Source organism: Hoplias malabaricus, chromosome 3, assembly GCF_029633855.1.
Source record: "Hoplias malabaricus isolate fHopMal1 chromosome 3, fHopMal1.hap1, whole genome shotgun sequence".
NCBI lineage: Eukaryota > Metazoa > Chordata > Actinopteri > Characiformes > Erythrinidae > Hoplias > Hoplias malabaricus.
Genome location: NC_089802.1, coordinates 58637661 through 58653802, shown reverse-complemented (window position 1 = coordinate 58653802; position 16142 = coordinate 58637661). Strand labels below are relative to the sequence as shown.

General features: G+C 40.0%; 1 protein-coding gene across 12 annotated transcripts in view; it reads right to left on the bottom strand.

Annotated features, from left to right (window-relative positions):
* The window catches only part of lrrc7 (leucine rich repeat containing 7), a 182785-nt gene that overhangs the window by 114067 nt on the left and 52576 nt on the right, over nucleotides 1–16142 (bottom strand). For 11 of the 12 annotated variants that reach the window (XM_066665946.1, XM_066665955.1, XM_066665953.1 and 8 more), the window contains exon 1: nucleotides 8635–9052. The exons of the other annotated variant lie outside the window; for it this stretch is intronic. In XM_066665946.1, the coding sequence (XP_066522043.1) occupies nucleotides 8635–8659 (25 nt within the window). In that variant the 5' untranslated portion in view covers nucleotides 8660–9052. Of the gene's footprint in view, nucleotides 1–8634; nucleotides 9053–16142 lie in introns of those variants that run through there. 12 annotated transcript variants of the gene reach the window in all.

Here is a 16142-nt window from a genome sequence, read left to right as displayed (position 1 = left end):
CTGTGTAATATTTATTTTCAAAGATATACTAAAGGAAGAGCTTGATTGTAATTTCTGACCAATATATGTATGGATTTTAGAATTTGAGAAATAATAAAGTTCATTTTAGTTTAATAAGAGCCATTTTAGACACCTGACATGCAAAAACTATGAGGCATTCCTACACATTTTTCTAATTAGACTAATCTGAATTTCTAGCAACAAGGCAGACGCACACCCTCGCACTAATCCAGACAGATTTCCAAAATGTCAATTATACAGTCTAATGAGCATATCACATTCACACTTAGATAAACACAAAGGACACGCAAACATTACTGCCTTCATATTACATTTCATAGAGAGGTGGGCAATATGAAGAAATGATACGTTGGTCATAATGTCTCATGATAAATTATGTTGCAGTGCACACTTCAAAGAATATAATGGACTGGGCTGCTGAAATACTCAGTTTCATGAACATACTCCTTAAAGAACAGTCAATTTTACCCATGTTAGTTATTTTTCTTTGGTACTGTCTAGATAGTACATTTTACAAATGATTAATTAGACAGAAAGGTACTTTTTAGGTACTTTTTAAAAAACTACTCAAGTACTGAGTAAACTCTTTGTTTAATAATCAGGACATCAAATAATAAACCTGAATGCACAAAATAATAAAACAGCAATGAACAAGTTCAGAGCTGGAGAATATCTCTTAAACAACTAAAACAATAATAAATAAAAATAAATAAATCTTAACAAAGTAACAAATTAAATTTACAATACCACAATAACTTAACAAAACTATAGGCAGAAATTACAAAGAGTAACAACAAAAAGAACAAAGCAGTCTACCCATAAACCATAATCTTTCTGTGTGTGTGTGTGTGTGTGTTTACATGTTCACTCCATGAAGTGACTATTCAATTTTAACAACAGCGGGCTCTCAAGCTCTGTTTGATTGGTGAAACAGAGTCAAACATCGCTAGTGGCTACATGTGACAGAGCCTTTGTTGGAAGTCTCGACAAAACAAAGCAAAGAGATTGTGCATTGGACGGATCGATAAATATAAGTAGTGTGTAGCGAGTAGAATATAGCTTAATGTAGCATAGTAAAAGTATTGCTTCTTCTTCACAAATATACTCAAGTAAACCTAAAATTTATGCTGCATTAAAACTACTCATAAGTACAACATATCCAAGAAGTTACTCAAGTAAATGTAACAGAGTAAATGAGTTAATACTGGACTGAATTTTCGAGCGTTATTGTTGAACGAGGGCCAGTGGTACTGCCTGCTAACTTTAGCTGGATTAGCTCACTTTTTAGTGTTAGACATCAATTCTTGTAATAAGTGCTTTGTTGTGCTTGCAACAGCTAGAGTACCAGCAAAGTTACACTTTATGGTTGTAATAACATGGTCCAGTGTGTATTATGAACGATGTATGTGTTTTATCATATAGTAATTTTATTTGATTACACACATTCCCCCCGGCTCAACATCAGCTGCAGCACAGAGAGCCGTTCGCGATGAATGTATATCATTCGGTGTGTGTGTGTGTGTTTTCTGTGAGAGAGACGGAAAGTGTGTGTTAGTAGAAGCCCCCCAGCCGGTCTTCTTTATGTGAGTAATCAAGAGAGAGAGTGAGATAGATGTGTGTGAGACTTAATTTCATGACGGTACTGTAAAAATTTATTACACTCAGCAGCAGGTAGGGGGAGCTCAGGAGACAAAAATCCCATTTTTACACTGTATTCCTTTAAATAATGTTAGATTAAAAAAAAAAGTTTCCTCTGTTCTGAAGTCTGACCTAAAATTAAATTAAAATGAAAGCTGAAAACGGCTGTTTCTAAGAACAGAATCATTACTACTATTATGTCTTTAAACTGAGCGCAGATGGAGTAAACTGTTCACCATCACCCCAGGGCCTGTGAATGGACACCAGCAGTGTTATATAAAAACTGAAACAAACCCCTGATGCCTTTGGGGGAAACAAAAGGCTGAGCTGTGTAGCAAAAATATTTCAGCGTCAAAGCATTTAGCACAAACACAGCCATTTCTGTGGTTGAAATCTGCTTGACAGTCATGTTATCAATGGAGAAAGGGAACAGGACAGCACTAAGCAAACAAAGTACCTTCAAGGACGCCTCCAGTCCAGCAATGCAGTAACGTCATTACCAAAAAAAAAAAAAAAGTGGTTCAGCCTTGACTTATCTTTTTCGGGCTTTTCTATGGCCATTATAATGGAAGCCTGAGGCATGGAGCATTCTTTATTGTGAGTGCTCCTAAGAAATCAGAGGGCTGTGTGGATTTGAATAAAAATAAGTATACATTCCGAGAGGTTCAATGCTCTAGGCAGCAGCCAGGATGAAATCAAGGCTACACGAAGACTTCTCAACTTGTACCACATTTATAAATAGACGTCAAGAGTTGGTATATTACGTAACACTTTTGAGCTTCATACTCTTATTTTGACTTGCTACAGTCTACATGAGATATGCTGTATAGTGTAGCAGATGATTATGTGCGATTACAAGCACTATAGTGTTCCAGCTTATTACATATCGTGTTGTAGGAAGTTGCAAACTTGAGAACCAGGCACCAAAGGTAAAAAAGTAGTGTAAACATAAACAATCCTATGCCACACACTGGTGGGAAAAATTGGACGTACTTGACTGGATGGGCTTCCCTCCAACTTTGAAAACTAGGCACCAACGCCACTCTTCATCCAAACCCAGAAAGAGAGGGCAGATAAAAAAAAAGGAAAACGAGCTTGAGTAATGACAAACATAGAAATGTGTCGTTCTGTAAATTGTTTGTGAGGCAAGACAATTTTTTTGAGAGCGCCTTCTTCCCTTAACTCTGTGTTAAATTTTTATAGCAAATCGTCTGATAGAAATGGATCACATTTAATTTTAATAATAATTGCTGGTTTGAATCCAGGTGGTGTCTCAGCTGTCTGAGAGAGCCCAATTAATCAGCCTCACTGTCTTGAGTGGTTAGGACAGCCCCCTCTCCAACGGCACTGCCCATGGTACAAGCTGGCATTGATGTCTGTCAGCTGATGTGACAGATCTGGGCAATTTGCCTTTCTCCTTTGAATTTACATCAACTGCAGTAAGAAAAGAAATGGTGGGCTGGCATCAAGTGTTTGAGAAGAAGCACATGTTCACCTCCCAAAGCTAGTGGCACTGTGTGATTAGAAGAGACTCACTGAAAGGGTAGAACTGACAAATAATTGGGGAGAAAATCCTGCTAAAATGGGGCATCTGGACATGCAGAGGTTTTGTTTAGTTTTGCCACTAGTGACTGCTCTAATATAAAATATTTCAGATCGTACCGTGTAAGTGGATCAGCAAAAATACAGTATATTTACTAAATTTAGTTTGCTGTTTAGTCTTGCACTGGAGCTACAAATCTTGTATAGCACAGAAAGTTTAAAGAAGCTTATGGAAATATCTCTCATAAAGCCATGGCATGCCCATTTGCCATTTTTACAAATGTCTGTCTTACTAAGGCAAAAACAATATAAGCATGATATTTGAGATTAATTAGCCAGAATGAGATGATTTCTGTATTATTCAGCATATACACCCATCAGTCATAACATTATGATCACCTTGTTTCTACGCTAACGGTCCAATCTCCGAGCTCCACTGTCCACAGGAGCACTTTTTAGTTCTACAATTACAAACTGAAGTCAGTCTGTTGCTTTCTATACACTGTTTGCCCTCTTTCACTCTATTCTTCAATGGTCAGGACCCCCACAAGACCCCAACAGAGCAGGTATAATTTGGGTCATGGATCATTCTCAGTGCTGCACTGACGTGGTGGTGATGTGTTAGTGTGTGTTCTGCTGGTTCAAGTGGATCAGACACAGTAGTGCTGCTGGAGTTTTTAAGGCCTTCAATGTCACTGCAGGACTGAGAATAGTCCACCAACCAATAATATCCAGCCAACAGTGTCCTGTGTCCAATGATGGGCTTGAGGACGACCAACGCAAACACCAACAAATGAGAATTATCCACCACCCAAAATCATACCATCTCTGGGGTGGTCCTGTGGGGGTCTTGACCATTGAGGAACAGGGTGAAAGAGGAAAATAAAGTATACAGGGCAACTACTGTCTGAAATTATAAAACTGCAAAGTGTATGGTCAATAACAATCAGAGAATGAACAGTGAGTGTGGAAACAAGGAGGTGGTCATAATATTATGGTTGACTGGCGGATATGTATTCAGGATATGCCCACATATCTGTGGCTATGTCAAACATTTGATTGAAAATGCCTCTTTTACTCACTTGATTTTGACTGATGTAGTCATGTAGATCACTTGCTAGTCAGCTCTGCCAGTCAAAATCAAGCAAAGTATGTTGAAAAGGAAGTTTCATATATTTGAGGAACAATTAGAGCACTATAAACCTCCAATTCACATGCTTCAGTGCTCATCAGAAATGCTCAGGCAAAATAATAATTATAATGAATAAAAATCATACAATAAACATGTCTTGGATGATTACCTATGTTGGTGAAAGTATTAGAAATTTTGTTCAATTATTTAAAAGAGGGGACTTCTAGAGTTATATAATTTCAATATGTTTGTAAACCAGAGTTTGTTAATGATGTTAAATTTAGGTACCTGTATTTCAGTAAAATATTGGAGATTTTGGGCTTTCCTTATTATCTTTTATCAGAAAACATTTACTTCTACTCAAGTTGGTGTACTGCTTTGTAATTTTAAAAACTATAGTATTGATTTCGCCCTATAAACCCACCTCTCTGTTGCAATTACTGTTTCAAAAACCATCTTCTATTAATTATTAAGCCTAAACCAGAAACCAAACAGCTACTGCAGCACTGGACGATCCTCTGCAGTTTTCTGTTGGTGGGACTTTTTGACTTATGAGAAGTAACACCCTGAAAAAATAAGAAGAAAAATAATAAAGAAAAAAAACGATCTCAACAAATAGCTGGAAACCTTCGTTTTCTGCAACAGAACAAGATGAGTCTGCTCTTGGCAGCAGGAGATTGCATATCAGTACCCTCTGTGACAGGCTCTTCTCTACTCTCCTGTCCTAGAGCGACTTGGATTGCGTCCAGTCTCAGTGTCCCCTGCCTAGCCAGCAGAAGGGAGGCCATTTATCTCTGGACAGCCACAAGGCCCATCATACAAACATCATTCTGCTGGCTCTACCACTCAGCCTTTGTTCAGCCATCAAGCTTTCTCCTATCCCATCGCTTTGGCAGAGACGGACACAGCCACACCTAATCTGCTTACACCTGTCCAGCAGGTTATCTAACATTCACACACTTTCTGAGGATATGGTTGGCAAGCATATAGCAAAAGGGTAATAGCATTGCCCCATATAGGTCCTGAGAGAATACATTCACAATAGCAGCCATCCCTCAGTAGCAGATATCAGTTAACGTGTCTGGAGGACCTCAGCATGCTGCTTCAGCCAGGGAAGAGGGAACAGCACACCTCCGAGCAATGATCTCCATGGCTAATCTACTCCAGTATATTGAAATCACTGCAAATACATATCTCAGTACTTAAACACCTAAAGGGGAAATATTACACTCCTTTTCTACAAGTTAACACAGTTCTGGGGTTTTAATGAAACATCTATTTTGAATTACAATACCACAAGGATCAAACAACACAGCAAAGCTCTCCCCCTGTCTAAACAGCCCTGCTCAGAACATCCGGTTTTGGCACCTGTTCCTTTAAATGAGAAAGAGCAACAGCTCAGAAGCCATTTTCACTTTGTTATCTTTCTCTTCCATACTTTTTTCACCATATTCTGAATTCACTATGCTCTATCTAAGATGCAACACAAAATCAGAAAGACCTGTTTAATCCCATACAATCCATGACTTAGACAGACAAAAAAAAAACTGGCCTTGTTTTGTTTCACAAATTAAACATAAAAATGACTTTTAATGGATGGGTCTTTAAAGCAGTGATTTCCAAACCTGTCCTCAGAGCCCCCTATATAGCCAATATTGTTGTAAATGGCATGCAAGTTTGTGGAACCATTGTAGAAACCTCTATATAATATAGCTATCATAGAACCACTTGCTTATATGATAACAATTTAAGTATCATTCATTCATTATCTGTAACCGCTTATCCAGTTCAGGGTCGCGGTGGGTTCAGAGCCTACCTGGAATTATTGGGCGCAAGGCAAGAATACACCCTGGAGGGGGCGCCAGTCCTTCACAGGGCAACGCAGACACACACACATACTCACACCTACGGACACTTTTGAGTCGCCAATCCACCTACCAACGTGTGTTTTTGGACTGTGGGAGGAAACCGGAGCACCCGGAGGAAACCCACACGGACACGGGGAGAACACACCAACTCCTCACAGACAGTCACCTGGAGCGGGAATCGAACCTACAACCTCCAAGCCCCTGGAGCTGTGTGACACTACCTGCTGCGCTGGTCCCAGTACACACTATCAAAATAAAAGTCATTGTTGGAAGAAAAAATGTATATCTCAATTTTTGTTATTATCCTTATTATTATTATTATTATTATTATTATTGATATTATTATTATTATTGATATTATTATTTGTGTGTGTGTATGTGTGTGTTTTTCACTGCCACAAATAGGTAAAATGCAGAGGTCAAATTTGTTGAACAGCTGTACAATGATCACAATGCAGGATTTAATTTCACTTTAATATTTAACTTCTCTATCATCATGAGAGACATAAGAGAGGTCTAGCATTTAGAGGAATCGAACCCACAACCTCCAGGTCCCTGGAGCTGTGTGACTGCAACACTACCTGCTGCGCCACCGTGCCGCACCATTTAAGAATCAGATATAGAAAAAATAAGCTTATTGATTAACCGACAGTGATTATCAGCAAAAATATGAGTAGATGGATGGGCAGGTGAACTGATGGATACATGAATGAGTGTGTATAAGAAAGTGTGTATAAGATGTGTGTATAAAGAAAGTCAAAAACAATTTAACTGATTCTGTGTGTGGACACCTGCTCACCTAACACTTTATATAAAAACAAGTGTTTTTAAATAGTTTGTCCCCACTATGCTGTGGTAACTTCTTTTAAGGGAGAGTTTTTAATCGGTTTTGGAGCACTCAAATTTTACGTGAGATTCTGAAGGTGGGTGATTAGGTCTTGTTCCAGAGCACCACTCCTAGAACACATGTCAAAACTGTGCTGTACACCACCCAGGGCTGGTGAATTGACCGCTAAATTCACCATTTTACACAATATAAGGGGTGTCTACAACCATTTGGAAATTTAGATCATACTGCTAGTGTACTAGATGTCTGGCTGTAAATTTGATTGACAGACTTCAATTAGTTAGTTAGTTACAGAGTTCCAATGAAAAACTGAAGCATAAACACCACAGATATCAAACAAAATGGTTGCATTTGAGGTAAAAGTGAAATGATGAAAATTTGATTTTTCTGTGAACTGTTCCTTTAAACCTATGACATCTTTAAAGAAACTGCAAGCTTTGGTTTTACCCACTGAGCCGCATCAGTAATGATCAAGAGCAGCAGCTCACGACTTGGTGCAGCAAAGAACTGGTAATGACAAAATACAGTAAAACTGAGCATGTGAAACCCATTATCTGTTCAGGACCATTTAGAAAAGCCACATTTGTGCTGTGGCTCATCACCACTCTGCAGACTGCTGAATCAAGATGCTGAACCATGGGCATCTCATTAGAATCTCTCCTTGTAAATGTCACTCAGCCACACAGGCACATAACGCTGCCGTCAGAGCCAAACCATTTATCTCAATTGTTCCACTGACATAACCTGGAAAAAAAAATCAGCTTAGTAAATATCTAATGATGAATGAACTAATAGGAATGATCATAAAAATTCATAGAATACCACGTGTACATTAACTTCCCCTGTAAATTATGAATGTATTACTCGTATTGAGATACCACAGCACACACATATAAATCACGCAGGATGACTACGACCTACTAATTTTTACCTTAGTTTTCATATCTGTGTGGTGTTGTTTATGTGCTAGAAGGCGCATCACCCACAAAATAAGTAGTTAAAGCCATGGCTGGGGATTTCTGCTTTGAAATTGCATTGCTCCAAAACAATCTTGAATGGAAAGAGTCAGAAAGCCAGGGTTTGTGACATCATAAACCTAAGGAACCAATCACATCAACATGTGGGGAGGGACATTTGAACTGCAGGCATGTGGTGGAGGTGTGAGTAGAGATTAATTACATGTTTTAGATCCGCATGTACTGAATGAATTCAAAGCCATAGGGTCAAATCTAAGCCCTTATTAAGGCATCTGTTGACTGAAGGGAAGACTTAACCACAAAAAGATTATCATAATATTTAGAAACAGATACAACTGCAGTAAGTGCTAACACACTGGCTTAATTTTGCTCTGCAGTCAGTGGGCTACTGAGAATATTCACAGAAAAAACTACAGACCACGATGAGAAGGAACTATCCTTTTGCCCACATCTAGCTAAGAGGCCTGGCCCCCAGAGAAGCCTCTCAATGAGGCAGATTCACAGCCGTTATAATAAAGATAAGGACAGGTGAGGTGCTGAGACCATCTGGAGAATGCACAATGCACAGCATGCAGTATACACACAAAGCACAAGGCCAGGACTACTCACACTGAAGCGTTGAGCAATTGTCCATTGGACTATGTAAGCAAAGTGAGTTTTATTCCAGCTGGAGTCTTGGCCCTTGCTGTCTTGATTTGAGGAGCGGTAGCTTGCAATCCACAGAGCATCACATCAGTGAAATCTTCGGCTCACGGCCCTGCAGCGCCACAGCACGAGTCTCTCTAATGATAAAGAAACAGGACCAGATCCACATGATCCGCTCCACGGCAAAGAAATCACGCTCCTCCGTGCTATGACTCTTTATAACAGAGCCACCCGTCTACCATTCTCCTCGTCGAGAACTGAAGTTCGTGTAAATTTAGCAATTCGCAGGATATAAATAAGGCACGCTCCTCTCTATCAGCTCTGTCTAATCTCTCCTGGCCTCGTCACCCGTCCGCTCGTCTCCGTGTGGGAGCTGTGTTCAGAGAGAGTCATTGCGGCAGCGCCAGCTCGGCGAAGTCAAGCCGCTGGTTTTCCCCGCGCCGCGGACGCAGAGACGCTCTCGCGCCTTGTTTTTTCCCCACCCGCTTTCTCACAAAGCCCCGCCCCCTTAGCCGCCATTGGCCACTGATTCATACTCACGAGCTGTGCACGAATCCGAGCATAAGAGGCGGACAAAACCAGCCAATCACTGGGCAGGAGAAGGGTAATTCCACCACTGGAGTGTCATTTTTAACAATTTAACTTATTGTTAATCTTATTTATTAAAAAGGTTATTTGCAAACACATACTTAAATAAGTAAAAGGAACAGGTTTAATTTTTTAGTGAAAATAATCTGGTTTATGGAATTGAACTTTCAAGTGACTTTAGCAGCAGCCAATATCACAAAATTCATGAAAGTAAAATAAAAACTGATAAAAGCATTTATCATTATTGCACACTAGTACAGCAACATTTAGACTCCACATAACCCATGGCAGTGAGCACACACAAAGAGAGAGAGACAGAGGCCCTGGTAACCATTTCAGCACTTGATATTTCAGCTTTTGTGGGGGTAGGGTTAGCAGTCACACGGCTCCAGGGACCTGGAGGTTGTGGGTTCAAGTCCCACTCCGGGTGACTGTCTGTGAGGAGTTTGGTGTGTTCTCTCCATGTACGTGTGGGTTTCCTCCCACAGTCCAAAAACACACGTTGGTAGGTGGATTGGTGACTGAAAAAAGTGAGTGTGTGTGTCGCCGGGTGAAGGACTGGTGCCTCCTCCAGGGTGTGTTCCCGCCTTGTGCCCAGTGATTCCGGGTAGGCTCCGGACCCATTGTGACCCTGAACTGGATAAGCGGTTACAGACAATGAATGTTGTTGGTGTTTTTTGTTTGTTTGTTTGCTTGTTTGTTTTTTCCTGCCAGTCCAAACCTTTTGGTCCCAAACCCACTCCTGTAATCCCCTCGAGTGATAATGGTGTTTAAAACAGAACATGACTAAACAGAGTTACATATTAATTAAAAGTCATTTTACAACCACATTTAAAAAATATAGTATTTTGTCGGGGCAGACTGTCTAAACGTTGCAGATGTTTTCATTTAAATTATTTAACTGAAACACGCACAGATAGCTGAGAAGAACACTTTTAAAGCTGCCCGTCCCAGTCCTGAAATCACTCTTAAGACTAGCAGACTAGGAGGCGGGACTTATCATGAACACAAAAGTCTAGCCAATCAAAACGCAGTCCAAGGATAGTTGTAGCCAATCGCAGCGCAGGAAAGAAAACAATCTCAGCGCAGGAGGCGGAGCTTTGTCGGAAAACGGGTGGGGCGAAGCATGCGGGAAAGAAAAGGAGGGAGTGCGGGGAGGAGAGAGGAGTGCCGGCGTTGATGTCAGTGCGTGAGTAGAGGGAGGGAGAAAGAAAAACAGAGAGGGCGGAGAGAGGAGTGCCTGCGTTGATGTCAGTGCGTGAGCAGAGAGAGGGAGAGATAGAAAGAGAGAGACGGTCATAAAAGTGGGACTGTCTCAGTTCTGTTCCTCTGCTCCACATTCACACACACACACACGCCTACGCAATTTTTTTCTCATTACATTTTGTCTTCATCTGTCTCACGGTCATACACACTTGCTTTTCCTGCGCAGTTAAACCTAATATTTACAGAGACCAGGGAAACATTATTCTAATGAATAAAATTAAGCGTTTACCATGTTGTGTTTTTATATGCCAGAAGACAGAAGATGTTCTATGAAATAAACAGTCAAGGCCATGGCTGAGCATTTCTGTTTGAAACTGCAGTGCTCCAAAGACCAGTCTCAAACAGGTGAATTCAGAGTGCCATGGTTTCTTACATCATACATTTTATGCTAAATATGGATTGTTGCGGCCAAGCTTGGTATACCTAGACCTAGGGGTCGCTCTGAGAAGTTTGGCGCTGGATAGGCCTCACATCCTTCTCCTCCTCTTCCAGTGCTGAGTGTCCTCTGCCAGCTGTTCCTTCAGGATCTCCACACTGTCTGCAGCCAGAGACAGAGCCCCATGCTCCACAGAGTTCTGCACATCTGTGTTCTTCCACTGAGCAGCTCTCTCCTACTCCTTGCTTTCCCATTGGGGAGAAAATCTGAGAGCCTCTTCAGAGCCAGAAAGAAAAGCAAGGAGATAGACTCTCCTATAGAGACAACACAGCATGCTTAAACCCGTGGCTTGATCTACAATCGAAAAAAGCACTACCCACTTCTCAGGTAATAGAAGGTAAAAACCTCACTATGTCGTCATAAAATTGGCTGTGGCCATGAATTCATTTCTGTGGCTTTTTTAGGGTCTTGTGAAAATGAAAACCACAGTTTGAACAATAAAAATTAGTTGAATTATTCTGTACAAATTGTGGTAGGAAAAATATTATTGTAACTCATTTATTCATTATCTGTAACCGCTTTTCCAGTTCAGGGTCACGGTGGGTCCAGAGCCTACCTGGAATCATTGGGTGCAAGGCAGGAATACACCCTGGAGGGGGCGCCAGTCCTTCACAGGGCAACACAGACACACACACACACACCTAAGGACACTTTTGAGTCGCCAATCCACCTACCAACATGTGTTTTTGGACTGTGGGAGGAAACTGGAGCACCCGGAGGAAACCCACACGGACACGGGAGAACACACCAAATTCCTCACAGACAGTCACCTGGAGCGGGAATCGAACCTACAACCTCCAAGCCCCTGGAGCTGTGTGACACTACCTGCTGCGCTGGTCCCAGTACACACTATCAAAATAAAAGTCATTGTTGGAAGAAAAAATGTATATCTCAATTTTTGTTATTATCCTTATTATTATTATTATTATTATTATTATTATTATTGATATTATTATTTGTGTGTGTGTATGTGTGTGTTTTTCACTGCCACAAATAGGTAAAATGCAGAGGTCAAATTTGTTGAACAGCTGTACAATGATCACAATGCAGGATTTAATTTCACTTTAATATTTAACTTCTCTATCATCATGAGAGACATAAGAGAGGTCTAGCATTTAGAGGATTCACATTCCATGTAAAGCAGTGAGGATAAACCACAAAGTGTTGTGGTTTCAAACGTAACATGGAAGACCAAAAAAGACCAAGCAAGAGTCAAGTAACCTTCTATCTCCACACTGTATCAATGCTAATCACATGTTTGGGGAGACATCTGCTTCACTGAACACACCTACAGTTCAACTACTTTTATAACATGTCTATTGCGACATATTTTCCTCATTTTTAGAAACTCAGATGAATATTTTGTCCAGAAAGTAATGAATGAAATGTCAAACAGAAATGGATGAAATATCAGAGAGTAATGGATGAAAAGACATTATCTCGGATTCTATGCAGCAAAATATTCAGACCACATTCTGATAGACCAGACAAGGTCAGACTACAGGCCTTTCCACATAAGAACATGGAAAGTAAAATCAAACTGCCTAAGCTTATTCATACCAAGACCTCTAGGGGAAAACGCAATAAAATGAACAAAAATTTGCTTCGAAAAACCCTTTATGTTGGTCCTTTAAATAGAAATTATACTGAAATGGCTCCATTTAGGACATTCTCCATCAGTGCAGTGGATACCACTTAAGTTTTCTCCTGTCAAAGCTGACAAACCAGCATATGTGATTTATTTCGAAATGCCAGCCGAGCTTCTAAAGGGATTACATGGTCAGCTGGCTGCTGTTGTAGAGTGGTATGGTATATAAGTGCTCTGCAGTGGTACAAGTAGGGCATCATACAGGCAATAGGATTCTACAAAGACTATGAAAGCAGAAACTGTGCTCCCCACATTTCATTATGTCTGTCAGCTGCAGAGAATGGCAGCATTTTGTCAAGGGAGTGCTGAAAGGATTTTACTTGAAGCAGATTCATGGTAAACAATTTTTTTACATTAGCATTATTAGTAGTAATAATTTTCTAATATGTAATATCATTTCTAATATGCTTTTTATGTTTGGTTGATTTTTTTTTTATTTTAGCAGATCATCATCATGAATTCTTTTCAAAGCAGGGGTTTATTATCCTTCTGAATTCATCCCTCATTGCTGGTGAGCAGCTCAACACACCCCCTCTTTCACAGAGAGGAAGAGTCACACTGCCCTAGGTAAGATAGAAAAAAAATAGGATTTTTGTAAAATGTAAACATTTCTACTTACATTAAAGGAACACTTTACCTTTCACAGCATCAAAGTCATTGTGATAATTCACTGATCTATAATAGGGAGAACATGGCTCCTGCTCTTGCTAATTTGGGTTCAGTACTGCAGAAACTACACTATGTAACAACTTTTGGAGGAAGATAGCCCTTTTCCAGGCAGTGCTGTAAAAGTGAATTACACTCTTACTAACTGTAGGTGGAGCCCCAGAGCAAAATACAGATTCTTTCCTAGCATCTTTCTGTTTATTCATCCTGATAAGCCAAGTGAAAATGGAATTTGATTTAGCTAAATACATTTTTATTCCAATCCAGACACAGCACTGTTCACAATTACAGCTGGTGGACAATTACAATGTACACTTATTGATCTGGAAATTCATATGTATCCCTGAGTATAGCTTGAACACAGGGCTTTACTGGGCTGCTCAATAATAGCACTCACACACACACACACACACACACACACACACACACACACACACACAAACACACACACACAGAGCGTTCACATTTCATTGATCCTCAATTATGAAGCAGTGTTTTGTGAATTATTAGAGGAGGTGGGCTGGATGTAACCTTTACCTCATGAGAGCAATAGAGAATACTGGCCCATGAGTTTAAATGATTCTCAGAGGGTTGACTATAATTAATCCCAACATGACTAAAAAGCCTCTGTACTTCCCTTTTAAGCTCTACCAGGGTCTTCTCATGATAAACTATTTAGACATGATAAAGCAAGTCCAAAATGTCATTAGCAAGTATACATTTTGTGTTGTAATTCTCAGTGTTGATACATAAATATAATTTTCACCAACTGCTTTTGTTTGTATTTAAGAACACAGCTTGTAGGGCAGCATTTTCACTTTAAGAGTTCTATAAATTTACTGCTGGTTTCCTCACAGTTTCCTCTAATTAACAGATAAGGAATATAACGGCAATAAATGACATTCATCAACTAGGTTACCCAGCCTTTAGGAGCAGCACTGAGAAGGCCCTGTTCTGAAGTGAAATGATAATCCTAAATTAACAGAAGAGCAACTCTCAACCACCCTTGCCTTAACAACTCTATTTCACCTCGTTGTCCTGTCATATAGCAGAGCACTGTGGCAACATCATAATACACAGTGACACTGTAGGGACCAATGAAGTCAGCATGCATGCGAAATCAGCAGGCAATCTATTTTACTACAAAGAGGCTTATGGTCTGTCAGGAACATCAGACAAGGCATACTCCCATGAGATTTCCAATGGTGCTTCTATTCCTGGTGCAATTACAAACTGTTTGTTATCTTTACATTTAGTGTGGCACTGACTATTTCTCAGCATCAGTCTTCACTGTACACTACATGTCCAAAAAGTGAGCTACTTCAAGATGCACCCATTGTCGACCCTTGTATAATTGCCTCAGAATTGGATATTATGTCTTCATCTATCTATCTATCTATCTATCTATCTATCTATCTATCTATCTATCTATCTATCTATCTATCTATCTATCTATCTATCTATCTTTCTATCTATCTATCTATCTATCTATCTATCTATCTATTGCTGTCTATAGATCTATCTATCTATCTATTGCTGTCAAAATTGATGTGTTAACATTACTATCAGAATTTTACACAGAATTTTTTTTTAACACTAATTAATCTTTAACAAATTTGGCCTCAACGTCCTCAGATAATTCACTTTTCTTTTTTTTACAGAGTCTAGTGACGTATTTGCTTTTTTATATTTAGCGACATATACAGAGTCACTACTGCTGAGTTCAACACTTTATAAACACATACAGTGAGAGAGAGAGAGAGAGAGAGAGAGAGAGAGAGCTCCTGTACAAGGAAGTACTAGCATTTTAAATGTATTTTTGTGATTACTACACTTTGTGGCACATTAGTATATGGGAGGGGGAAACTTTTCAAGACCATGGTGTCCATTTTGAAGTCGGCCATTTTGGATCCAACTTTTGATTTTTCAATGGGAAGAGGGCCTTAACAACTCTATTTCACCTCGTTGTCCTGTGGCAACATCCTAATTCACAGTGACACTGTAGGGACCAATGAAGTCAGCATGCGACACATGTCATGTGACACATCAAATTTATTGGGAATTCCACAAGAAAAACAATGGTGTGTATCACTTAACTTTATTCTTTCATGAGTTATTTACAAGTTTCTCTTTGTTTACAGCCATTGACATGTCGCAGAGGTTAACACATGGGGAGCGGATAGAAATTGTGTTGATGTCTGGTGAAGGCTGTAACCGGGTCATTGCAGCAGATTTCAATACAAGACACCCCACGAGACCACCCAACTCCCATGTTACAGTTAGCAAACTGCTTGCCAATTTTCGTGAAACTGGTTCAGTTTTGGATTTGCCAAAATGTGGATGCATGAAAACTGTCACTAATGAAGAAACTGTCCTAATGAATGGCTGTCCTAGCTTCATTCAGCAAGAGCCCACAGCGTAGCACTCACTACATGTCACTGGAGAGTGGCATCAGTCAAACATCCCTTCAGCAGATATTAGCTACTCACAAATGGCACCCTTACAACCTTACAACCTTAGAAACTCCAGCTGCTGCAACATCTTAATGAGGATGACCCAGATTGGTGCACTGAATTTGCAGAATGGGCAAAACAAAAATTGGAACAGGACCCTTAGTTTACACAGAAGATTTTGTTCAGTGAAAAGGCAAACTTTTATGTGAATGTTGAAGTTGATGGTATGGTGTGGTATATGGGGTACAAAGATAGTGGGGCCATTCTTCATCAATGGAAACCTCAAGGCCACTGGATATGCGAAATTGCTACATGATGATGTGTTTCCCTCTTTATGCACTGAAGCTGGCACATTCCCTGAGTTTTTCCAGCAAGATGGTGCACCACCACATTATGGGTGTAAGGTCTGGGCATT